The following is a 26,700-nucleotide window of genomic DNA, read 5'->3' as shown; positions in this document are numbered from 1 at the left end:
GTGTGTGTGTGTGTGTGTGTGTGTGTGTGTGTGTGTGTGTGTGTGTGGTGTCCCTTAGGAATTTCTACATGTAGGATCATGTTATCTGAGAGTAAAGACAGTTTTACTTCCTCCTTTCTAATCTGTGTGCTTTTTATTTCTTTTTCTTGCCTGATTTCACTGGCTAGAAACTCCTTTACAGCGCTGAATAGAAGTGAGAGAGTGGGCATCATTGTCTTTTTCCTGATATTAGGCAAAAGCGTTCAGTCTTTCATCATTGTGTGTAATTTTTGCTGTAGGTTTTTGAAGCATACTCTATTAATTTGAGGAAGCTCTCTTCTATTCCTAGTTTATTGAGAGCTTTTATCATGGATGGGTGTTGGATTTTGTCAAATGCTTTTTCCACTGTTGAGATGCTCATACCATTTTTCCCCTTTATCCTATTATACGACATCCTACATTAATATGGCATATTTGAACATGTAACCAGTCTTGTGCTCTTGAGATAAATCTGCTTGGGCATGGTGTATAATCTACTTTATATATTTTGGGATTTGCTTTGCTAATATTTTATTAAGGATTTCTATCTTTGTTCATAATGTGTATTCCTGTGTAGCTTTTTTTTCTTTGTGATCTCTTTTTCTAGCTTTGGTATTGGTAATACTGGTCTCCTAGGGTGAGCTGAGTAGTGTCCTTTCTTCCTTTATTTTCTGGAAGAGTTTTTGAAGGATTAGTATTATTTTTTCTTTAATTGTTTGGTAGAATTCACCAGTGAAGGCAGCTGAGCCTGAGCTTTTCTTTAACAGAAGATTTTACAAACAGATTCAGTGTCTTTCCTTTTTATAGGTTTATTCAGATTATTTTTTTCTTGAGTAAGTTTTGGTAATTTGTACTTCTTATTAATTTTTCCATTTCATCTAAAAGTTGTCTACTTTATTGGTATAAATTTTCCATAGTATTTTATAATCCTTTTGATTTCTGTATCAAAAAGATTTTTATATCAAAAAAAGATTTCTATGTCAAAGATTTTGATTTCTGGGGGACATCCCTGGTGGTCCAGTGGGTAAGACTCCATGCTCCCAATGGAGGGGGCCCGGGTTCGATCCGTGGTTGGGGAACTAGATCCTGCATGCATGCTGCAACTAAGAAACCCACATGCCTCAGTGTACTGCAACTAAGATGTACTGCAACTAACGTACTGCAACTAAGATCCAATGCAGCCAAAATAAATAAATAAATAAATATTTAACATATAACAAAGATTGTATTAAAAAAATGATTTTGGGGCTTCCCTGGTGATGCAGTGGTTGAGAGTCCGCCTGCCGATGCAGGGGACATGGGTTTGAGCCCTGGTCCAGGAAGATCCCACATGCCGCGGAGCAACTAAGCCCGTGAGCCACAACTACTGAGCCTGCGCTCTAGAGCCCGTGAGCCACAACTCCTGAGCCCATGTGCCGCAACTGCTGAAGCCTGCGTGCCTATTGCCTATGCTCTACAACAAGAGAAGCCACTGCAATGAGAAGCCCGTGCACCACAACGAAGAGTAGCCCCCGCTCACCGCAACTAGAGAAAGCCCGTGCGCAGCAGCGAAGACCGAACGCAGCCATAAATAATGAATAAATAAATACATACATACATACATCTTAAAAAAAACAACTGTGTTAAAGTATACATTACATGCAATAAATTGCACCCATTTTAAGTGTGTAGTTTAGTGAATTTTAACACATATACATACCCATGTAACCACTACCACAGTTAGCACCCCAAAATGTCCCCATGTGACACTTTACAATCCATTCTTCCCCTCCATCAGGTCCCAGGCAACCACTGGTACTCTTTCAGTAAGGAAAGATTCATTTTACCAGTTCTAGAATTTCATGTAAGTGGAGTCCTGTAATACACTCTTTTGTGTTTGTGTCTTTTGTGCAGCAGAGTGCATTTCTTTTTATTGCTGAATTGTATTCTTTTGGATGGATATACTTCAGTTTGTTTATCCACGCATCTGTTGATGGCCATTTGACTGTTATCAGTAAAACTGCAGTGCACACTTATGCTCAAGCCTTTGTGGCGGTACAGTTTTTTCTTGGCTGCACCGCACTGCATGTAGGATCTTGGTTCCCTGACCAGGGATTGAACCAGTGCCCCCTGCAGTGCAAGTGTGGAGTCTTAACCGCTGGACCCACCAGGGAAGTCCCCTACAATTTTAAATAAAAGTAGTGATAGTACACTTTTGTCCTAGATGTTAAAGGAACTGCTGTCAATACTTCCTCAATTGACTGCAATCTTTGCTGTGATTTTCTGGTAGATACTCTTTATCAGATTAAGGAAATTCCCTTCAAATGGTAGTTTGATAAAAGTTTCAGAGGTTTTTGTTTCTTTGTTTTATAATCGTGAATAGATGTAGATGTTGGAGTTTTTGGAATTCTTTTGAGATGAGCACGAGTTTTTCTATTCTGCTAATGTGACGAATTATATCTATGGGTTTAGAAATGTAAAGCTACCCTTGCATTCCTGAGATAAACAAAGTTTTCTAATTTAAAACTTTTTGAATGTTTTGGCATAATCATGATATTCTCTTAATATCTGTAGCATCTGAAATTATAGCTGCCTTTTTATTCCTTATATTGATTATTTGTGCCTTTTATACTTTTTTTATAAATTTATTTGTTTTATTTATTTACTTTTGGCTGCCTTTGTTTCTTTGTTGCTGTGCATGGGCTTTCTCTAGTTGTGGCGAGCGGGGTGGGGGGGGCACTCTTCGTAGCAGTGCGCAGGCTTCTTATTGCAGTGGCTTCTCTTGTTGTGGAGCATGAGCTCTAGGCACGAGGGCTTAATTAGTTGTGGCACGTGGGCTCAATAGCTGTGGCTCGCAGGCTCTAGAGCGCAGGTTCAGCAGTTGTGGCGCACAGGCTTAGTTGCTCCGTAGCATGTGGGATCTTCCCGAACCAGGGCTCAAACCTGTGTCCCCTGCATTGGCAGGCAGATTTTTAACTACTGCACCACCAGGGAAGCCCCTTTTATTCTTTTTGATCAACTTTTCTGGAGGTTTAACAGTTCTATTATCCTTTATAAAGAACCAACTTTGCTTTTGTTAATTCTGTTTTATATTAATCTTCCATTTCATTAATTTCTCTTCTTTTTATAGCATTCATTTTACATTCTTTGAGCTTATTTTGCCTCAAAATTGATTGTTTCCTTTTCTAATACATACATCTAAACCTATAAATTTCTCTCAATGTACTATTTGATCTATATTCTCGAAGTTTGTTTCATTAAATATTTTTTATCAAGGTAGTATATTTAGATAGTTTTAAAAGTCATGTAGTTTTACAAGGATTGTCATGGAAAAACAGCAAAATGGAAGTCCTTCATTTCATGATTATTTCTGTAGATGCTGAAAAGGCATCCTCCAAAATTCAACGCTTGTTCCTTATTTGAAAGTAAATACTTGAGAAGATAGGAATGGATGGATGCTTTTTTTAAAAAAATTGTGGTAAAATACACATAACATATTTACCATCGTAACCATTTTTAAGTGTATGATTCACTGGTATTTGAGTACAGGCATATTGTTGTGCAACCATCGCCACCATGCATCTTGCAAAACTGTAACTTCATACTCCTTAAAGAAGAACTCCCCATTTCACCCTTCCCCAGGCCCTTGGCAATCACCATTCTACTTTCTGTCTTTATGATTTTTGACTACTCAAGGTACCTCTTGTAAGTGGAATCGTACAGTATTTATCTTTTCGTGACTGACTTATTTCACTTAACCTGTATCTTCAAGGTTCATCCATATTGTAGCATATTTCGGAATTTCAGTCCTTTTTAAGGCTGAATAATATTCCATTGTATTGGGACTTCCCTGGCGGTCCAGTGGTTAAGACTCTGCACTCCCAATGCAGAGGGTGCGGATTCGATTCCTGGTCGGGGAACCGAGATCCCACATGCTGCACGGTGCAGCCAAAAAATTAAAAAAAAAAAAATTCCATTGTATGTATCTACCACATTTTGCTTAACCACTCATCTGTCAATGGTTACTTGGGTTGCTTCCATGTTTTAACTATTGTGAATAACGCTACTGTGACCATGGATGTGCAGGTATCTTTTTGAAACCTTGCTTTCAATTCTGAGTATATACCCAGAAGCAGAATTGCTGGATCATGTGATAATTCTATTTTGAATTTTTTGAGGAACCGCCATACTGTTTCCCAAGAGGCTGTACCATTTTTACATTTCCACCAACAGTACACAGGGTTCCAATTTCTCCCATTCTCATCAACACTTGTTATTTTCAGTTGTTTTGACAGTAGCCTACCTAATGGGTATAAAAGGTGGTTATCTCATTGTAGGTTTGATTTGCATTTCCCTAATTAGTGATGTTGAACACCTTTTCATGAATACTCTTTTACTTGAAAGAATAACTCAGAGGCAGGGACTTCCCTGGTGGTACAGTGGTTAGGAATCCGCCTACCAGGGCAGGGGACACGGGTTTGATCCCTGGTCTGGGAAGATCCCACATGCCATGGAGCAACTAAGCCCGTGTGCCACAACTACTGAGCCTGCTCTCTAGAGCCCACGAGCCACAACTCCTGAGCCAGCACACCTGGAGCCTGTTCTCTGCAACAAGAGAAGCCACTGGAATGAGAAGCCCGCACACCACAGCGAAGAGTGGTCCCCGCTCAACAGAACTAGAGAAAGCCAGTGTGCAGCAACGAAGACCCAACACAACCAAAAAAAGAAAAAGAAAAAAAAAAAAAACTCAGGGGCAAACTGTTTGGTTTTTTCAGATGTGGATGTTTGGCAAGTAGATTTTCACAAATGAATGGAGTGACCCTGTCACTTCAAGAAAAACAACTGAAAGTATATGTTATTGATGATAAAGTTCTGGTTTTTGAGCAAAAATTACAGTTTTGGAACATTTGATCTGCCTCTGTGAGCTTGAAAGCTTTCCTGTACTTAAAGACTTTTTGGTAAGATTGGTTGGTGATGATATTAAAGAATGTGATTCTTAAAATGCTATAGAATGAAGCATTTGAAAGATCTGCATAAATTAGTAAGGTAATATTTTCCAAATAAATGATGCATGATATTATAAAGTATGCCTGTGTAAAATATACATCCAATCTACAATGTAGATTAATAGATTTTAATGTAACAGTACAGAAAATTTCTTGTTGTGGTTTCAGATTCTACATTGCAGCCAGAGATTTGTTTGCGCTTGCTTTTAATATTCATTGGCCCATCATTTTATTTTTAGCTTTTCTGAGTCAGTTTAGGTTTGTTTCTTTAATAGTGCATAGTGTTGGGTTTTGCTCTGTGAGCCAAGCCAGAAATCCATTTTTTTCTTTTGGTAAGTGAATTAATCCGTTCACATTTATTGAAATTACAGAATGTTTGATTTATAGTTACTCTGTATATTATGTTATCTCTGTGATGGTTTTTCTTTTTTTTTGCTCTTCGTTTTACTTTCTTCATCTAATTTTTATTCTTGTTCTTCTTCCACTTTTGTCCATTTACCCTTATTAAGTTTCCATTCAAATCTGGTCTGTATTATACTCTTCATTTTTGATGTGATTACTGTTTCTTCTGTCATTTCTGGGGTCAGTCAACTCTTGTTTCATTACTTTTTTTTTTAATCTTTATTGGAGTATAATTGCTTTACAATGGTGTGTTAGTTTCTGTTTTATAACAAAGTGAATCAGCTATACATGTACATATATCCCCATATCTCCCCCCTCTTGCGTCTCCCTGCCTATCCCACCCCTCCAGGCGGTCACAAAGCACCGAGCTGATCTTCCTGTGCTATGCGGCTGCTTCCCACTAGCTAGCTATTTTATATTTGGTAGTGTATATATGTCCATGCCAGTCTCTCACTTCGTCCCAGCTTACCCTTCCCCCTACCCGTGTCCTCAAGTCCATTCTCTGTATGTCTGCGTCTTTATTCCTGTCCTGACGCTAGGTTCTTCAGAACCTTTTTTTTTTTTAGATTCCATATATATGTGTTAGCGTACGGTATTTGTTTTTCTCTTTCTGACTTCCACAGACCCTAGGTCCATCCACCTCACTACAGATAACTCAATTTCGTTCTTTTTTTATGGCTACTTCCATTTTTTTGGTTCAATTTTGGACTTAGTTTTTGAATTGCAATTCAAGTTGTTTTTTTTGTTTTTCATATACCTAAACTGGGATATTTAATCCAGCTTGGATTTTTGTGTTAGTTTTCTTCTGTGCATGTTGTTGTTGGTGGAGTCGGTAGCTAAGTTGGTAAAATCTTTACCAGCTCATGTGTTTTTGTTTTCTCTTTTCTTCTGTAGCTTTGTATGGATGAAGAGTGCTTGTGTCTGCCTGTTGAAGACTATTCAAGACTTGATTTGGAGTGGTTTACAAGATTCCTCACTTAAAGCGCCCTCTTGTGTCATTACAGTGATGTGCACCTCTTCAGTGGGTGGCGCTGAGGGATGAATGTAGTGTCTAAGTGAAGGGTTGGTCTTCACCAGGATGGTTCCAGCCATTGAAACAGGGGAGGAGCATATGTGACAGAGATGCTGGCTGGTGGGTAAACGTTGTGGCAGTATATTGCAGAAGTCTCTTCTGATTGATTGCGTTTTCTCAATAAAATAGGAAGAAGGTTAGGCTGAGTGAGGATGGAAGAGAGAAAACTACTGTGTTCCGCTGGGAAGACATTGGGATAATAGACAATGAATATACAGCTAGATCTTTTCATGTCATTAAATACATTCACAACATATTTTTATTGTTTGCTCGCAGTTCTGTTTTATGGCTTAAATTATGGTTCTGTGATCTTTTAAAACCAGTTTCCTATTGGTGAACGAAAAAGTTGTTTCCGATTTCCTACTGTTATAAATAAAACGGAGCAGTGTCTCTTGCTATACCATTCCTAAACCTGGAGTTCTTAAATTTTTTGTTGTTAAAATTTAAGAATGGTTATCTTTTTCATTGGTTCATAAACTGTAGTCACATTATACACTTGTAGAACATAAATTTTAGGAGTGTGGTGATATTTGTAATATAATATTGCAATACAAAAATTTCCAAGCATGAATAATAAGATTCTAAATATGTACTTTTATATAGTGGTACTGATTATTATTAGAAAAATGAAATTGAAACTATTATCATAATATTGTTTTATTGCTGTGAAAAATAATAGCATCACTAACTTGCTGTATACATTAGAGTCCACCAAAGTTAGTGACGCTTCTTACCAAAGTCTTTTTTGAAAATATGAGTCAGAATTATTTTGGTTGTAACCTAATCCCACAAAAGCAAGAAAGGGAATTGCTTATACTCAAGCAAAGGTATATCAGACAAGACCTGGGAAAGTAAGAAACAATGATGGATCCTGGGCCCTTAGCACCAGGAGTATGTGAGCTGAGAGTGAGTCATCTCTCAGCGCCCATTGCAGTCTTCCACATTCACTCCATGGCTGTGATAGGAAGGAGGGAAAGATAATGCACTAGAATCGTCCAGAGGAAGTCACAGGGGAGAGGGGCTGAGTTGATGCTTTAAGAGGGTTCATTACAAGAAGCTTCAATAAGTTAATGAAATTGTGCAAGGGAGTGGTTATATTACCTGTAGAATTGATACTTCATATCTTCTTTAAAGATCACATACAGTGTAAAGGAATTCAGGATCTTGTCATAGGGCACAATTGTAGAAGGTACATTTTATGGCCAATCTGTACATAAGCTAACATTGGCTGACATAAAGTTTATGTATAAGAAAAAAGTAATTCTTATATTCCAAGAGACAGTACCCACCTCACCTGTAAACTTAAAAGACCAAGCAGAGATTTGAGGGAGTGAGAATCAGAGAAGTTTAAATAGCTACAACTATCATTATTTTGAAGAGGCAGACATCGCTGTGTCAGTGAAATCTCTTAACTTGTGTTAAATCAAGTTGAGGGAGAGACGTTTTCCCTTAGATGTGCCCTGTGCACCTAAAGCAGCCATCAGGCTGTGGGTCTCTAGTCTGTGGGTTATTACAGCCCTTTCTAACTGGACTCCAGCCTCCAATTTCCACTTTCTACTCTACAATTCTCTAAAGAGAGCTTTTCCTCAGAGCAGATTTCCCAATGTACTGCTTCAGTCATGCCTCCACTGTGTTGTACCTTGAATCAGGGTCTGTTTGTCTGCCTGGCTGTAAGTGCTCTGAAGTCTGGCCATCTCGGCCATACGAGGCTTTAGTGCCCATTGGCCTCTGCTCCTCTCTGCTCCCTTGGGTTTCCTCTTATGAAGTAAATCTCACTGACCCTTGATGCAGCTCCAAGCAAGTATGAGTATAATAATACCATAGGTAAAAAAAAATCTGAACCAGAGGAAATATAAGCAAGAAAGTTGTAATGGGGAAAGCCGTACATGGATTTACATGTCATTTGGTCAGCATGGTTATCATGGCTGTATTAAATTTATCTCTGATCTTTTTAAAAATTCTTTTGGCTGCACTGCGTGGCATGCAGGATCTTAGTTCCCCGACCAGGGATTGAACCCATGCTCCCTGCAGTGGAGGCATGGAGTCTTAACCACTGGACCACCAGGGAAGCCTTATCTCTGATCTCTTTTGGAGCCAAAACAAAAAGGATGAAGCGGTTATCTATTTACCTCTCATTTTCAGAAAAGAGGGAGGGTGCAAAGCCTAACTCTTCTAATAATACTTCATAAAAATGGTTCTTACGTAGGTCTTCATTATGGAAATCACTGAGTAGAATGGAGAGAATTCTTATTTCTAAGATTCTTTGTGACAGGTTTCATATAACTTTTTTACAGTCAGTTACTGAAAGCCACGTGACAGCAAAACTCAATTTTTGTCATTTGGTAAGAGAATATAAGTCACGTATGTAGTCTTCCAGTGTGTTAACTTGATCTAGTTGTAGAATGTCAGGAATTCAGGCGCAGAGGTATTGAATGACCTGCTCCCTGTCTTAATAGGATTCCTGACTTCCAGCACAGGTACCTCAGTTCACTGACTGGTTTTAATAAACATAACCATTGAGGGGTTAAAAAAATACTGATGCCTGGGGCCCACTCCCAGAAATTGTGACTTTGGGGAGTTTGGGGGGAAGGCTGGGATGTGGACATAAGATTTTTCAGTAGTTCCCAGATGGTTCTACATACAGCCATTGAAAACCACTGGTCTCAACAACTAATGGGAGTGCCATTCTTGCCAGTAATTGCTTTAAGCTTTATTTGTTGTTGTTTTGTTTGTTTGTGTTTTGGCTGTATTGGGTCTTCGTTGCTGTGCCCCGACTTTTTCTCTAATTGTGGTGAGTGGGTACTACTCTTCGTTGCAGTGCGTGGGCTTCTCGTTGTCGTGTGCGGGCTCCAGAGCGCAGGCTCAGTAGTTGTGGCGCACGGGCTTAGTTGCTCCGCGGCATGTGGGATCTTCCCGGACCAGGGCTCGAACCCGTGTTCCCTGCATTGGCAGGCGGATTCTTAACCACTGCGCCACCAGGGAAGCCCCGGTTTAAGCTTTAAATACGAATTCGTGTCCTCTGGTGTGCTTCTGGAGAAGCTAACATCTCTTGAGATAGACGGGAAGAGGTTAGACGTTGCCATGCCTAAATAGACTCCCAGAACTGATGCAGCTGTCTTAGGGACCTCAAGGGGAGCCAGCTAAGCAGCTGAAGACGACAGAGAAAAGAGATGGGAAGAAGCTGGGTCCGTGAGAACAACTGAACCATGGAATTCTCCGCTCTTAGAGAGGAGATAGCCAACCTTCAGATTTCATGTTACGGCACATGAAATCATATATTCTCCTTACTGTTTAAGCCATTTTGATTTGGGCTTTATATTACTTGCAGCCAAAGGCAGGCTAATACGTGTGAGCCAAGGATAAGCGACTTTTGTCCATCCGAAGGCCATGGGTCCCCACTCACCGCCCTCCTCACCGGAGGCTGTATTCACCGTCTGGGCTCCTGCAGGCAGCACACAGTAAGAAACGAGTGTATTTATTTTTGTGGTCGACATCTCTGAAATTGGGATGTACTTTACAGTTGATAGAATATCATATTTTCATTGGCAGGTTATTTTTTCTTATTGGTGCATTAAAAATGGTGGCTCTTATTAAGTTACTGACATTTAGATTTGGTTTAATGTAATTTTTAAATGAAATTACATATGTGTATAGGGAAAAATTTACTGTGAAATAAAATTTGTTATGGGATTTATTTTGGATTAAGGAATTACGAAAACATAAAAAGGTTTTTAATGAAAACAAGTGATTCCCTGTATCCTCCCTTTTTCCCACCCCTTTGTGGGAAGTTGAATTCTAAGACGGCTCCCAAGATTCCTCGTCCCCAGTGAACACAGCCTGTATAACCTGCCGAGTGTGAGCATCACTGTGAGTAGGATGGACTTCACTCCCATGGTTAACTTATATTATATGCCAAAGATGAAGTGGTTTTTACCTTTGGTGTAACTAAGATCTCAAATCAGTTGATTCTGAGTTAATCAAAAGGGAGATGATCCCAGGTGGAGCCTAAGTAATCAGATGAATCCTTGGAAGAGACTGGGCTCTTCCTGAAGTCAAAGATTAGAAGCGTCAGATTCCCCTACTAGCCTTGAAGTAAGCTGCCCTGTTTCGAGAGGGCCGTGTATCCAGAACTGTATCCAGAACTGTACCCAGAACGACAGGGAAGAAACGGGAGCCTCAGTCTTAAAACCACAAATTACTGAATCCTGCCGACAGCTTTAAGAACTTGGAAGAGGTGCTCCAGGCTTGTTTTGTATGTTCCTACCTTGGCCCTTGAATGGGCCATTTCTCTAAGGAGCCCAGATTCCTTTTAATTGAGAAGACAGTCCCCAACTTAAAATGGTTCCACTTAGTGATTTTCACACACGATGGTGTGAAAGTGATTGCATTCAGTAGAAACCATGCCTGGGTTTTTGAGTTACGATCTTTTCCCTGGGCTAGCGGTATGTGGTAGAACGCACTCTCATGATGGGCAGCCCTGCAACATGAGACTAAACAACCGAGAGCTTAACGACCATTCTGTACCCAGACAACCTCCTGTTTTTCACTTTCAGTACAGTATTCAATACATTACATGAGATAGTCAACACTTGATTATAGATTAGGCTTTACGTTAGATGATTTTGCCCAACTAACTATAGGCTAATGTAAATGTTCTGAGACATTTCAGGTAAACTAGGCTAAGCTACAATGTTCAGTAGGTTAGGTGTATTAAATGCATTTTCAGCTTATGATATTTTCAGCTTACAGTGGGTTTATTGAGACGGAACCCCATCGCAAGTCGAGGAAAATCTGTAGTAGTTACAATCCAAGATCTGGGTGCTGGATGTGCTTATTGCTTTTGAGTCTGGTCAGCTGAAGACAGGCCCTGAAGATGTAGTGTGAACCGTCATACAAATCAATGACAATTTAGGGAGGAGTGGATACGGCTTTTGAGGAGCTCCCCATCTCTTCTGCCTGGTCTGGGGGACTATGGGTCCTGGTCTTCAGTTGTCATTTTGGGGCTCTTGATTTTCAAGGCTGCTGTGGAGCTGGGGAGAGGAGAATGGGATTAGGGCAAGTCATTGTCACGAGGCGTTTTACCCAGATGCAGCTGTTTTTCATGAGTAAATTCTCTTTGAATTGTTGTAAGGCTTTAATTTCCAGAATTCTGCAAAAGTTGATTTTCACTGTTTTTGCCAGTGTTCTCTCATGCCTTTTATGGAGTAGTAGGTTTCAGAGATTCTTAGTCTGTCATTCCAGAAGTGGTAACAACAGTTCACTTTTTTTTTTTAAAGAAGACGTTGGGGGTAGGAGTTTATTAATTAATTAATTTATTTTTGCCGTGTTGGGTCTTCGTTTCTGTGCGAGGGCTTTCTCTAGTTGTGGCAAGCGGGGGCCCCTCACTATCGCGGCCTCTCTTGTTGCGGAGCACAGGCTCCGGACGCGCAGGCTCAGTAGTTGTGGCTCACGGGCCTAGTCGCTCCACGGCATGTGGGATCCTCCCAGACCAGGGCTCGAACCCGTGTCTCCTGCGTTAGCAGGCAGATTCTCAACCACTGCGCCACCAGGGAAGCCCCAACAGTTCACTTTTAAGTATTTGACTTTTTTTTTTTCATGCCTGTACTTTAGAAATATTTATCTTTGATATGAAGACTGACTGTGTGCCATTTTCCTAGTCCTTTTATTTCAGAATCCCCCTTTCCTGCCTGGCGGTCCAGGAACTCATCTTCCTGGCAGAATGCTCCTCATTCCTGAGTATTTAGGGCCTTCGTTCCTGCTCCAAATGTTTAAACTGCCTTTTTCAGGGGTTCCACAGAAGTGGCCTTATTTACCGTTCACATAAGTCTTAAATAAATACGAGTTTTGTATCCCAGCTGTATCCTGCGCAAAAATATTTCCAATTTATTTGCCTGGATGTGTTGCTTGGCAGGTAAATTTGTTACATAATAATATAGACTGGACTTTAATCTTGGACTTCCTGAACAGATTTGTGATTCAGCCCATATCTGCTGACACCAGCTCTTTCAGCCTTCTGTGTGCCTGAGAACTGCAAGCCAACTTCAACTTCCTCGTGGAGCTGAGCTCAGTTACGTGAACCCGGAATCAACAGAAATGCTCCTTATTTCAGCCAGAGGCACATAAAACAGTCATTTCAGTCCATGAAGAAGGAAAACCTGGTCCCAGTGAATTCCTGATTGTCTCGGGGGCTGAATGGCTGTCCTTGTGCAGCTGTGAAGGGTTCTATGTTCTTCCCAAGCTGGGGAGGTGATGCGAGCCGCCCCTCAGGAAACAGAAGCCGCCCAGCCTCCCGCAAGACCGCCAGCAGCTCTGCAGGGCTGTGCTCTTGGGGATGCGCCTTCCAGCTAGATCTGCACCAGAAAAAAGAAGGGGGAAAATGACCTTGACTTTCGAATGGGATGTGCGGGCCCCTCCAGCTGGGGGTTCAGAAGGCAAGAGGGGAAGGAGGAGCAGACGGGGAGACACTGCTGCTGCCCTTGGCCTTTGTTCTGTCAAATTTCAGCAAGATACCGTGGCTGAGGTGCTGCAGCTGCATGAAGGACCATGGAACCGGCCTCCTGGGTCCACCCACGAATTAGCGAGGGTCTGTTCAGAGCCGTCCAGGTCAAATTACAGGAGTGGGGAATGGGGGTTCAGGCCAGCAGTTGTGTCCATGGCCTCAGGCCCTCACTGGCCTTCCCTCTTTCCTCTGAGGCCTCACCCACATTTTCTCTGTGTCGGGGGCAGCTTTAGCGAACTTAAGGCAAGGGCATCCCTCGCCCTCCACCCTCCGTTGGGCTCAGCAGCCCTCACACCCCTTAAATTGCCCTCCCTGATATTCTGGAACTGTTACAGGGGGTGTGCGGTGTCTCTATCTTGTTGAAGGCTGTATTCCCTGCAAGAATCAGGCACATAAAAGGCCCTCACTCACTAGTCGTTAATCATTAAAATATTTCCCCCAACCATAGGAAGAAGGGTGGCCCTTTAGGTGAAAAGAATGAAAGTGATTTCTTAAAATGTTTAAGACTTGATGTGGTAGAGGCCAAACCATGAAACAGCGCAGATGGGGATGATGGGTCCTTCTGCTCAAGTAAATCCCCAGACAGGCAGAAAGGAAGGCGAGTGGCTGGCAGCAAGGTTCCCCTGTGTGTCAGCCCGGCGTGCACACACCTCCCTCTGGGTGACATTCGCATGTGCGTGTGCACGGGTGAGGGGCCCTCCACGCTTGGCACGGTTCCTTCTCATTTCCACACTTGGGCCTCTTAACTAGTACCAGCCGCCAGCTACCTCGCACACGCCTCCCAGCTGGTCACCGCCTACCGGTGTGTGTGGATCTGGGGAGCAGGTGGATCCCTGGTTGCTCACGTTGGAGGTTGGTGCCCATCAGTCAAAGACCACCCGGCACCCCCTTAGGGTCCACAAAGCAGGTTTATAATTTGCTGCATCAAGACAGAGATTGCATTTCTGGGGACGGGGGGCAGCTCAACAGGAGGGAGTGAGGGAAAGATAAACAGAGTTTTTGAGTCAGTCCTGGGATGGCCTTGGCGGGAGTGGGGCAGAATTTGTCAAGTACAGAGTTGCTGGAAGAGCCGGTGGTCTTGTCCCTGTGAGTGAGCTGGTGTTAGGAGTTTACACTTAAGAGTTTGTGACGCTCACGCTCTGAATGGGTGCAGTTTCTGGGTGGTGTGAGTCCCAGAGCAGCCTGTTTTGAAAAGCTGTGGCTTCTGTTTCAATTTTCGGTTTCCCCCTAAGGTTGGCTGGCAGCCGAGCAGTTTTTCGCTCTTATCAAAGTGTGGCAAGTAAGAGATGGAGGGATGCTAGGAAATGACCTTCCTGTGCAGCAGTGGGAGGGCGTTGCGTACATGATGCCCGAGGACACGGCAGGATGGTTTCTCAGATTCAGGAAAGGCCCCGACTCTGAAGGAACTTCTGCGGAATTCCTGTCCTTTTTTTTTTATAAATTTATTTATTTTATATATATATATATATATATTTTTTTTTGGGTGGTGTTGGTCTTTGTTGCTGTGCGTGGGCTTTCTCTATTTCCGGCAAGCGGGGGCTACTCTTTTTTTTGGGGGGGGGTGTATACTATTTTATTAACATTTAAATTTCACCAAGAGTTCAAGCATATGCTAGTCATTTGTTCAGATTTTTGAAATAAAGACAAAATGGGCAAACAGCTTTAAGGGTGTGATGTACTTAACACTGCACAATATATTCACCAACTAGACAATCTAAGGGGCGGGATAACTATACACTTTGGAGCACCAAGTATAGGAACAAGCCCTGGAACTGGAGGAAAAACCCGCCATTCAGGACTGCACAGAGGTCCTTGGTTGCCAATAGAATCTCCCCTTGACTTCAGACTTGAGACAAACCGAGGGAGCCTCTCAGTATACAAAAACCACTGCCTTCAGTAACAGGATGGACTGGCCAGGGCCAATTCAAATTGTGGGGGCCAGTCTGAAGCGAGCAGGGTTGGCTGGAGGCTGGACATGTTGCAGCTGAAGTCCAGCATCGGCAGATGAGAGCAGCCATGTTCTAAAAAATAGCTGATTTCTACACAAGTCGGGGTGGGGGGGCTGCTCTTCGTTGCGGTGCGCGGGCTTCTTACTGCGGTGGCTCCTCTCGCTGTGGAGCACGGGCTCTAGGTGCGCAGGCTTCAGTAGTTGCGGTACACAGGTTCAGTAGTTGTGGCTTGCGGGCTCTAGAGCGCAGGCTCAGTAGTTGTGGTGCACGGGCTCAGTAGTTGTGGCTCGCGGGCTCTAGAGCACAGGCTCAGTAGTTGTGGCGCACGGGATTAGTTGCTCCGCGGCATGTGGGATCTTCCCGGACCAGGGCTCAAACCCGTGTCCCCTGCATTGGCAGGCAGATTCTCAACCACTGCACCACCAGGGAAGTCCCCTGTCCATTTCTTTTGACTCAATTTTTTTTTTTTGGCTGCGTCCCACCGCCTGGGAGATCTTAGTTCCCCTACCAGGGATGGAACCAGTGCTTCCTGAAGTGTAAGTGCAGAGTCCTGACCACTGGACCGGCAGGGAAGTCCCTTGACTCACTATTGATCTAGCTTATAAATTGTGTTCCCCTTCTGTGTGTGTCAGAGGAAAAGGAAATGCAGGCCTTGCATTCCGGTTTTTAGGGCAGAACCTGACTTTATCTGGTACTTCACTTGCTCCACGATGTCCCCTGCTGTGAACGACAGCAGTTTCATACACTGTAGACCATGGGGGAGGGGACTTCTGAGGCTGCACTGTCCTGGTGGGTGGAGGGGGGAGAGCCGCATCTCCTGCTGCTGCAGGAATGTTGCTGGAGAGGTGGTAGGGGTGCGGGGGACCCAGGGTAGGGGCTGTGGGGAGGGGAGGAGCCCTGCCAGAGGAAGCTTTTGATCCTGCAGACCCTGAGGGGAGAATGGTTTTGATTTCATGTCCAGTCTTCTAGGCTCATAATCCAGGGTTGGGATTAAGAGTCCATAAGTCCTTCCTTATCCCTGGACTCAGTGAATCTCTTTATGAAATATGCTGATTGAGCCCCTTGTTTCAGCTCTTACTGCTGAAATAAGTAGAATTATGTCACTGCTGGTTATAAAATTAGTCAACTTCTCTTTCAAAAAAAAGAAAAAAGGCCACAATGTTTGAAAATTAGCCTCCTGAATGTCCCCAACGTGACTCTGCACTCATTGCAAAATGGTCTTCTCTGACTCTCAACTGAGCGGGAATTACACAAATAAGGTGTTTGTTTTTTATCACTTTTAAGTGCTCCAAGGTTATTGACAAAGAAAAGGATGACCAGGCTGGGATGTGGGCTTTTGAAGAGAAGAGTGTGCTTGGCACTGGGTGGCTGTCCAAGTTCCCCAGAATGGAGGTGCCCCCTCCCTTGGTGAGGTGGGATGGTTGACCCTCAGCAGATGCTCTGCAGAGGAGGCCAGGATACAAGGTGTGTTCATTTGCTGTAACAGAGGACCACAAACTCGGTACCTAGAACAATGGAAATGTATTCTCTCAGTTCTGGAGGCTAGAAGTCTAAAGTCAAGGGGTAGGCATGGCCACACTCTGAAGGCTCTAAGGGATGGTCCTTCCTTGCCTCTATCTAGTTTCTGGTGGTGACTGGCGATCCTTGGCGTTTCTTGGCTGTGACAGCCTAACTCCAATCTCTACCTCTGTCTTCTCTCCCTGTGTATGTCTGCATCTGTTTTCTCTTCTTATGAGGATGCTGGACATTGGGTTAAGGCCCACCCCAATCCAGTATGACCTCATTTTAATGAACTATTTACATCTGCAAAATCCCTATTTCCAAGCAGGGTCACATTCACAGGTACCAGGTGTTAGGACTTGAACATACCTTTTTGGCGGACACAGTCCCGCCAAAACACAAGGCCTGTTCTGCTCCCGAGGCAAGAGGTTGCAGTAGAACTGAGGTTGGGCCTTTGGGGCCTCCTAAAACTCCTCCGTGTTGCTGGGAAGCCTACCTCAGCCTTTGAGACATACCACCGTAGCCCAGTTTTGCAATTTAAGGTATCACTTGTGTGTGTGGCTTTTTTGTTTGTTTGGTGTTAAGCACGTATAAGGAGTTGAGTTCATCCCACCCCTCAGTCCGTAGCACGATCTCATCGTCAGTGATGGAGGGATTCTCCCTTATTTTATTTTTTTCCCTTTCTGCCCTGCGTCAGTCAGGATAGTTATGCTGGAGTGACAAACAGCTCTCAAATCTCTGTGGCTTGAAACAGCCGAGGATGATATTTTGCTCATGCTGCGCACATCGTGGGCCAGCAGTTCACTGTGTCGCACAGGTAGGCACCTAAGCTGTCAGCGCAGCCTCCACCTGAGTGGGGCCAGATGCCATCAGGGAAGGGAAAGAACTCTGCAATAGTGTGACCGAACCACAAGGGGGCAGAAGTGCCCAGAGGTGGGAGAATAGGAGCGATTTGGCCAGATTTGCCAGTGTTTGCCCTGATCGCCAGCTCTTTTATTGGGTTGGCCAATTGGGAAAAAGTGGAATGAACTTTTTGGCCAACCCAACATTTTGCGGCTTGTCTGTCACCTTGTCCATGGGTTTCCATTAAGGATTTCCATCTTCAGGAGGCTCTCACTACTGTTTCCCTCCTACTCATCTTTCTAATAGTCCCTTCCCCAACCCACTGCCTCAGGGCCCTGATCTTTACAAACTAAATTAAAGCCAAGTTGTTTGTGGGTGCGATGGGTGGCCCCTCTTAATGCATTCACGTCGGTCCTCATGATTTAAGGTTCTCCAGTCATCAGTCTCTAGGCAAGTGTTGAGCACCTGCCGGGGAGAACGGGTGCTGGGGCTACATCAGCAGGTGTGCAGACAAGATGCCTGCTCTCTCGAGACTTCCCTGGTGGTCCAGTGGTTAAGAATTCACCTTCCAATGCAGGGAACGCAGGTTGCAGCCCTGGTCGGGGTACTGAGATCCCACATGCCGCGGGGCAGCTAAGCCCTCGAGCCGCAACTACCGAGCCCGTGTGCTCTGGAGCCCACGCACCACAAGTAGAGAAGCACTCATGCTGGAACAAAGACCCGGTGCGGCCAAAAAAAAAAGATGCCTGCTCTCATGGAGCTGGGATTCCAGCCAGTTAGATCCAGGATGCTTTGGGCTACAAACAACAAGAATTCCATCTCAAATCCATTTAAACCATAACCCCATTATCATATATAACAGGAAGTCCAGAGGCAGGAAAGTTTCCAGGGGTATTTCGATTGGGACCCCAGCTCCATCTGGCTCTGCCTTTCACCAGGAGGCTTTTTCCTTATACTAGCTTCTTTCATTGTCCGTAAAATGGTTTCCAGCAGCAACCATGATGACATATTCCCTCTTATTCAGTGGAAAAGATAGAGACCTTTCCAACCATGTAATAAGAAAGCCGTTCCCTTCATTCACTGTGGTTGCCTTGGAGCCTGGAGGGTGGGTGGTGGGTGATCGCCTACCCGAGTCACAGGCTGGAATGAGGAGTGTATTGGTTTACTAGGGCTGCCATCACGAAGGACCCAAGACACAATTATGGAGGCTAGAAGTCTGAGATCAAGGTGTCAGCAAGGCTGAGTTCTGTGGCCTCTCTCCTTGGCTTGCAGATGGCTGTCTTCTCCTCTCTGTGTCTTCACACGGTCTTCCCTCTGTGTGTGTCTGTTGCCTAATCTCTTTTTATAAAGACACCAGTCCTGTTGGATTAGATCCCACCCTAATGGCGTCATTTAAACTTAATTACCTCTTTAAAGACCCTATTTCCCAATACAGTCACATTGAGGTACTAGGGGTTAGGATTTCAACATCAGAATTGGGGTGTGGGTACACAGTTCAGCTCATAACAAGGAGGGAAGGGGCTCTGAGCAAAACAGTTTTCTTTATGGAAGGTGGAAAAAGGAAATGGATATTGGATGGGCATCCAACAGGCTTCATGCTATGGGGAGAGACAGAAAACAGTAAACAAATAGCATTTAGATAGTGAAAAGTACTTCTGAGGAAAGCGAAACAGGGAAAGGTAATCAAGAGGGATGGCAGATGGGTAGCAGCATTGGCAAGGGCAGCTGGGACGGCCGCTCTGGGGAGGGGACTTTTGAACCCACCCAAGTGGAGAACAGAATAAGGGGCAGAGCAAGCAGGAAACGGCAGATCCAGAAGCCCCAGGGTAGGAAGGAGCTTGGCAGAGTCCAGGGGGAGGAAGGAGGCTGGTGCATTTGGAAGCATCCCAAGCAGGGGTCCAGGAGGTCGGCGGGGGCCGGCTCACTCAGGGCTCTGGGATTTGGGGTTGCCCACTAAGGTCCGGCCGCACTCAGGGAAACAGTGGTCATGACTGAACATGGAGTGTGTTGAATTTCCACGTGGCCAAGTGACTCTGCAGAGTTACATCTGTCCCGTGGGCAGACTCCAAACCACTGTACAGCCAGCATTGGAGTGAGAAAGACCCCTTAGAGGATGGTGCCCTTTCTCCAGCTTCCCAGGCCCAGTCCCCAACCAAGTTTGGCACTGCCTGCCAGCTGAAGGCAGGAAGGGAGGACTGAGTGCATAGCTCATCTTAGCCCACAGGACTCTGGCAAGGGGTGAGGAGCAAAACAAACTCTCCCTGTGATGGAACTTGATGGCTTGGGTGGGGAGGACAGATGAGTCTAAGAAACAGAGATCTTTATCTCCAGCACCACGTGTGACCACTCGGCCAACTGTAAAGGGAAGGAAGGCGAGATATTGTCCAAGTGCCACCACATGATGGTTGTGGATCCTGGCTCAGGTCAGCAAGGTATACATACCATGGAGCCTGTTTTTCCTCTAAAAAGTATATCTAAAGAGCTTCCTGGAGGTAAAGAACTAGATGGAGAAAATCTGATTTTTCATCTGGAGGTGGTGGTGAGACTCAGAAACTTCTGTCAGCCCAAACCCAGTTTTCACCAAGTCATACTCTCCTGTGTGCATGTCAGCTGACCTTGCCATGGCTTTGCTGATGCTGGATTTTGTTGGAAATGCTCCTTGTGAGAGTGAGTATACCAGGAGATGGCTTGCATGTCCCACTAGAGTTCCCTAGTAAGAACCATTTCAATGCCAGCTCCTCCATGAACTGGTCCCAGCCCTTCCCTCGACCTCTGAGCTTGGTGAACCTGTAGCACCATGCATGGGGATTTTAACTCTGTTTCTCCCATTGTCCCTGGTGAGATATGTGAAGATCTTATCTCCCAGCCTGAGTATAAACCCTGTCTTACGCAGGGATCATCTGTTTGCAGAGAACACCCAAAAGGGCTGTCTGATGAAACCCACAGGTCAGAAGCCAGATTTCCAGAGGCACTGGAGCCCTAAGCAGGAAAGCAGGAGTGGCACGGTTAGAACACGGCCCTAAAATCCTTTGAAACCTCTCAGTTCAACTCAACTCCGTGAGGTCCCGGGCCCATGTCCACTTCCCTTGACCCAGTAGCTGCTTGTGACTGTGTCAGCCAACAGTGTGGCGTAGGTGACCCTACGTGACTTCCGAGGCTGGGGCATAAAGGCCATGCAGCTTCTACCTTGTTTTCTGGGACATGCACTCTAAGAGCCCTGAGCCGCCATGTCAGAAGTCTGCCTACTCTGAGGCCACCATGCTCTGAGAAAGCCAACCCACAAGGAGAGTCCAAGGATAGTTTTCCCATTGTCATCCCAGCCCAGGCCAGGCATGCAAGTGAGTGAATGACCCCTTCAGGTAAGCCCAGCCCCCAGCCAAGGAGTCTTCCCAGCTGAGGGAGGCACAGACATTGTGGAGTAAATATAAACCACCCCACTGTGCTCTCTCTGAATTCCTGACCCACAGAATTTATGAGCATGATAAAGTAATTGTCTTAAGCTGCTCAGTTTGGGGATATGTTATACAGCAGTAATAACCAGAACACAAAAGTAGGCTCCCTCCCTGCAAGTTTCCTTTCTGCCCACGTAGCATCGTCGTCCTCTCTGTGTAGGTGAGCCCAAGGTGGTCATCCCAGGCCTTGCTTTACATCACGACTTCCTTCAGACCCTTGAGATTCTGAGTCCTAATTCCAAACACCAGGAAATGAAATCTGATTGTCGCCACACACGATCACAGTGTTTGCAACACCTAGGCTACGTGGATGATATATCTATGTATACTTACGCATACAGTTAGTATATACTGACCACCCTCTTTTGCTGCCTTTATTTTCATAGCACTCGTCTCTCTTTGAAATCACACACTTTTCTTGTGTATATATATTATCTTCTCGCTTGCTATAGTGTAAGGGTACCATGAGGTCAGGGTCTCTGTCCATCTTCTCATCCATTGTATTCTGAACAACTAAAACAGTGCCTGGAACACTGTAGATATCCAGGAATATTTATGCAGCTCATAAACACCTACAGATTTTCATTGTTCAAGGTAAAAGTCGTAGAAGTCCCCTTTTCTCTCCCTGCACTGTGAGCTTGGTGAAAGTTGAGTCAGTGGCTGGTGGACCCATGCAAGGCTGACCATGTCTCTCCTTGGGGCACATGCTCAGATGCCCAATAAACCAAGCAGTGACCCTGACCATGCAGTTTATTGTGGCCATGCAGTGATATTCTGCTTTCGGCTTATTTTCCTTTTAGTTTGCTAGTGTTGTAAGTATGACATTTTAAAAATACGATGATTTTTTAAAACCTAGCTAACTTTCCATCCCTCAGGAGCCTGTGATCCAGTTGGCTTGTCCCTCTTGTCTTCCTAGTGAATGTTGATTGCTACTCAGAAGTCCAGGACCGGTGGGTGGGCTAGCTGTGGAACAGCCCTCCATTCAGGCTTCTCCGTGCTTCCAAAGCAGAGTCGGGTGGATGCACAGATGTGAGAACTGGGGACACCACTGGGGCCTTCTTTGGTTTTAGGGACACAAACTTTCATACACTGTTCGTGGGGATAGAAAGTAGTATAATCCTTATGGAGGAAAAATTGGCCCTAGAGATAGAGAGGCAAAAATGCAAAAAGGCAAGTGCATATCGTTGCAGTATTTTAATAGCAAAGGACCGGAAACAACCCAAATGTCAATCAAGGGTGACTGGTTGAATAAACAATGGTATGTCCTCATAATGGAGCATTTTATAGGAGAACATTCTATCTGGTTCTATGGGATAATATTCAATACATTGTTAAGGAAAAAAAGCAAGATCAAGGAAAGTGTGAAATGAATTAGTATGCTATCATTTATCATGTGTTTATATGTTTTTAAATGGAAGGGTAAAATGGAAAAAACTTGATTATCTATGGTAGAAGGAGGACGTAGGGTGGAGGGGACTGGGTTAGTATATAGACTTCTCTGATTACAGCTCATTTTGTGAATTTGACTTTGGAACCATGTAAACAGTTTACACAATTTTAAAAATTAAAATAAAAAAGCAATCTCTAAAAATTTAAGCAAAACAAAGTGAATAACCATAACCCTGATTCAAGCTTGGGGCATAACCACAGAGAGAGGAACTATTCCAAGTTATTTGATTGTATGTCCCTAATAGCATAAACCCTAAGGACAAAAAGAACTGAGAAAGAAAAATCTTAACTGTTTTCAGTAATTTTTGGATGATAATTTTGTTATCATTGCATTGTTATTCTGAGGATTTAAAACAATGTATAATTATTTTGGTGATTTTGAGAAGGAGGTCTTCAGAATGAGAGAGAGAAGAGCAGATGTAAGATCAATGAGGTTACATGACAAACCCTGTACTCCTGAGCTGGGTTGGAAGTATCAGTATAAACTCAAGTAGTGTTTCTTCTTAAAACAAAATGAATAGTACTTATTTCCTAGCTCTTTCCACTGAAACCAAGAAACAATGACCAAACCACTACCAATGAGCCCTCCTTACACTCAGATTTTGATCTCTAATGACCATTCCCCACTGAAAGGAACCAGGGATCCCTGGGTAAAAAAATCGATAACTTCAGGGCTGGAGCATGTACAAGATGAGCTTGAAACGTCTTGTCATACAAGATAACTACAAAGCTCTTATTAGAGACCACTAGGGTCATGTCAAAAAGAATCAGCCAACTTGAAGCAGTTCACAAGAGCCAAAGAGGACAATCTGAGTGACAGGAAAGATAAGAACTGCAATGGATTGAAACGTACATATCAAATATGTTTAAACCATGAGTTCATAATGTAATGTAATGTTTCCAGTAAGAAAACAACTCTCCCTGGACAGCTTGGAAAGATGCCAGGGAACCACCTTGGAAACTGACAAAGGGGAAGAAGTAAAAAATGTATCCAGTCTTTCCTGTACAAACCAAACCTCAGGGCAACCAAATAACTGATGAAAGGAAGTTTCTCCTTATAAGGTATGCCAGCTAATAAACGAAGAAACAGTAGCACTAGAATACTATCTGCAACCCCTAAAGAAGTAGTGGGATCTACGGAATAATCATCAATAGTTGTTAACATCAGAAAAGAGAGGCAACTAGAGATGAAGTCCAGGACAGGTGGGTGGGCTAGCTGTGCAACAGCTCCCCCTGGAAGAACCTATCACCACCAATAAAGTAGTCTTGCGAAAATAAACCTAACTGGAGTCTGATTGAATTTCTAGATATAACTACTGATATATAAGAAATAAATAGGACAGAGGACCGTGTTAAAAGACACTACAGACAATGTAAAGCAATTATACTCCAATAAAGATGTTAAAAAAAAAAAAAGAAGACACTACAGAGACAGACTCAGGAAAACCCAGACTGTGAGAAATTCTACAGGACAAAGGACCTTCTAACAAGGACAAAGGAGGCTTCTTCCAACAAGCCTCCAGGTTGTCTCAATATATTTTAAAGCGTGAGAACCACCGCTACAGATTAGAGATTTAAGAAGTGAATCAACAAATTACAGAGCATGGACCTAATTCAAACAAAAAAAATCACGAGCCACTCAGAAACTTGAACCATGACTAAATACTTGAAGGTATTAAGGAATTATTGCTGATTTTTTAGGTGTCATTGATATTGAGGTTATGCTTTTTTAAAGTTCTTATGGTTTAGAGATAATGCTGAAATATTTACGGATGAAATGATGTGAGGTCCAGGATCTGCTTCAGAATCATCGTGGGGTGGGGTGAGAGCAGAGATGAAGCAAGATTGGCCGTGAGGTGATTGTTGAAGCTGGTGATTTGGACGTGGGGTTCCTTCTATTGTCTGTACTTCGGTATATGTTTGCAGTGCTACCTTATAAAAAGTTTTGGAAGCCCCTTGCCAAATAACATGAAACTGTATTCCTTGGAAAGGGCTGTGTTTTCTTATTCATTTATCCCAGTGGGTCCAGCCTAGACAGGAAGAGGACCAGGTACCCCCTCCTAGGAGGAACTGGGCTAGCTCATGGTCAGGGACAGGCCAGGTGGGCAGGGATGAGCCACAGACTTACTTCTTCAGTTATAATAGCAGGTTACGTTTTGAGATATGATTTCTCGAAAGGGAATTAATTCAGGCAAAATCTACACGTGAACATTGGTTCCTCGATCTGGATGAATCTGCACTGGGGACCAGGCCCTGCCACGGCCCTCTGATGAGAAGGCTGGCAGGCGTGTCACAGAGGGGAATGCAGACAAGAACGTGCTGGGTCGTGGAAGGGAACCCTGCCCCCCCATCCCATGCCACATGCACAGGGGCATGATTTGACCCTCAGCATGACCAGAACTACTTCATAACAAGGCTTGACTATAACAATACAGGAGGCTGGACAGTCATCTCAGACACATGCCGTAAGCTCTTCCCTCCCTAGCTAGTTCAAGCTCACAATGCCACTCAACACAGCATTTTGAAACGCTGCCCATTCCTCTGTAAAAAAAAAAAAAAAAACCAATTTGCAAAAGTGCATAACCTAAGGCGAGGGCCTTAAAGCAGAAGAAGGTGTGATGGCAGTAGCTTGGGTTTGGGGCTGCGCTTTGGTGCCACTTCCTGGGACAGAGTGCGGCGCTGCCCTAGGAACGTGGGGGACAGGCAGATGGGCGGTGGGCTGGGTGGGGAGAGATGTCTGTCGCAGTCAACGCCCGCAGCTGAGTCTTTGAGGAAGAGAAATGAGCCCAGATTGCTGTGCACCGTGACCCCATGGCACCCTCAGAAGTCATAAGGGGACACAAAGATGGTGACCTTGGACACGTGGTTGGCCTGGAAGGAGCGGTCCAGGTATTCGGACATGTCAACATCCACCTCCAGTGTCTGAGGTCCCTCCAGGGTCTGGACCAGGATCAGCTCCCCTGTCTGGCGGTCCGAGCGCTGCATTACAAAGTGGCCGCGGCTGTTCCCACCCACGATCCCAAATCGCAGGCTGTTGGGTCCAGGCCGGCCGGGGGCCGAGGCCGTGGCCATGCGGAAGAGCGTGATGGGCGTCTTCAGGTTGGAGGGCAGAGAGAGGTAATGGAAGGAGATGGTCTTGGGCATGTGGCGGCAGGGCCTGCTGTCCATGGGGCAGGGGTTCCGTTCACACTGGCTGGAGCAGAGAGGCAAAATGTAGGGAGCCGTCAGCCTTGGGGGAAGTCAGGAGGGGCTGCTCTGACCGGGCTTGTCTGCCCACCCGCCCTCCTGCAGGGGCCACCAGAGTGACCCAGCCACGGGTCCCTCGCCACGGGCGCTCCAGAGCCACAGGCCAGTGAGTGTGGCTGGCGTCAGGCCTGGCCATGACTCACCTGTATATGTACGTCCGGGTGTGCATGCATGTTTATATATGCCATTACTACCGTTTTTACAGAAAAATAAAGCCGGGGAAGATTAAATAACAACGGTGCTGGCATTCAAAGCAGGTGCCCCTTCTACACGTGCTGAGACCCTAGCAGTTAGCTGGCAACATCCTGGAATGTGGTTCTCCACATGTGGTGGGCTTTCTAAACACCCAGTGTCTGTTCTTTTTTTTGGGGGGGGGGCGTGCCCCAGGGCTTTTGGGATCTTAGCTCCCTGACCAGGGATCAAACCCGGGTCACGGTAGTGAAAGCGCCAAGTCCTAACCCCTGGACCACCAGGGAGTTCCCCCACTGTTCACTCTTAAAGCAGGACACCCTGTCTTCCTCAGGCATGTGGAGCCAGGGGTGGTGTGGAAGTGCTTTGATAGTTTTCTACCTTGTCCAACGCAAGAGACAGATGCAATTTAGCGATTTTGGTGACTCAGATCGTCACCGTTAAGGAGGTCAGATAGCCCTTCCAGATGTTAATCGGGGATGTCCCCAAAGGCTCTGACATACAGGTCTCTCCGTCCCTTCACTACGTGACACTCTCAGTGAGTAGCTGCCACTCTTCAGCGCCACCGACTTTCTTGCTGGTTCTCATCTGCTTTAGCCTTAAAAGCAATTCAGGCAGCTAAACGAGCGAGGTCAGTGCATTCTAAAGACAATCTAAGGCTCCTGTGATCTCTTTCTCAGAAGAAAACGTGTACTTTGTGATAGCTGCAGTTATTCTCCTTAAAAGCCTGTCTCCCACCTTTTGGAGAAAAAAAAAGTCTGTTAGGGGCTGAGGTTACTAGAAATCGAACTTCCTAGTAGCAGTGGAAAAGCAGAGTAATATATTGCAGAATGTACAGTTACCATGTGAACACAGGAAATGATCTTCTCCTGAACCTGTGTAACATATACCTGCCTCCTGGCCACCTCATCATGGCCCTCTTCCCTCCAGTGGCCTCCCTGTCAGCAGGGGAGTGCTCAGAACATCATTCTTAAGTGCGCAGTGCATTCAATGCAACCTCTAAAGGGAGATGGGAGCTCTGAGAAGCCAGACTCCCAGCTCCATGCCTTTCATCAGACATAACTGTACCTTCTCCCAAGAACGCAGAAGGAAGAAT

At 44.7% G+C, this 26,700-nt stretch overlaps 2 protein-coding genes across 5 annotated transcripts in view; one reads left to right on the top strand and one right to left on the bottom strand.

Moving 5' to 3' along the window:
- Window positions 1-6,888, top strand: part of ZC3H8 (zinc finger CCCH-type containing 8) — a 34,764-nt gene extending 27,876 nt beyond the window's left edge. For 3 of the 4 annotated variants that reach the window (XM_027129048.1, XM_027129046.1, XM_027129049.1), the window contains one exon: window positions 6,300-6,888. The gene's annotated coding sequence lies outside the window, so the exon portion shown is untranslated. Of the gene's footprint in view, window positions 1-4,772; window positions 4,956-6,299 lie in introns of all 4 variants that reach the window. The other variant, XR_003437694.1, reaches the window with a different exon arrangement.
- Window positions 6,889-21,899: 15,011 nt separating this feature from the next.
- The window catches only part of FBLN7 (fibulin 7), a 49,258-nt gene continuing 44,457 nt past the window's right edge, over window positions 21,900-26,700 (bottom strand). Inside the window, exon 8 of the mRNA XM_027129044.1 lies at window positions 21,900-25,362. Coding sequence (XP_026984845.1) covers window positions 24,990-25,362 — 373 coding nt within the window. The 3' untranslated portion in view covers window positions 21,900-24,989. The remainder of the gene's footprint in view (window positions 25,363-26,700) is intronic.

The sequence above is a fragment of the Aethalodelphis obliquidens genome, unplaced genomic scaffold (assembly GCF_003676395.1).
Source record: "Aethalodelphis obliquidens isolate GAN/ISIS:26980383/991018 unplaced genomic scaffold, ASM367639v1 scaffold35, whole genome shotgun sequence".
In the NCBI taxonomy this organism is placed as follows: domain Eukaryota; kingdom Metazoa; phylum Chordata; class Mammalia; order Artiodactyla; family Delphinidae; genus Aethalodelphis; species Aethalodelphis obliquidens.
The sequence above is the reverse complement of the archived record's forward strand: the minus strand, read 5'-3'. Positions and strand labels throughout refer to the sequence as shown.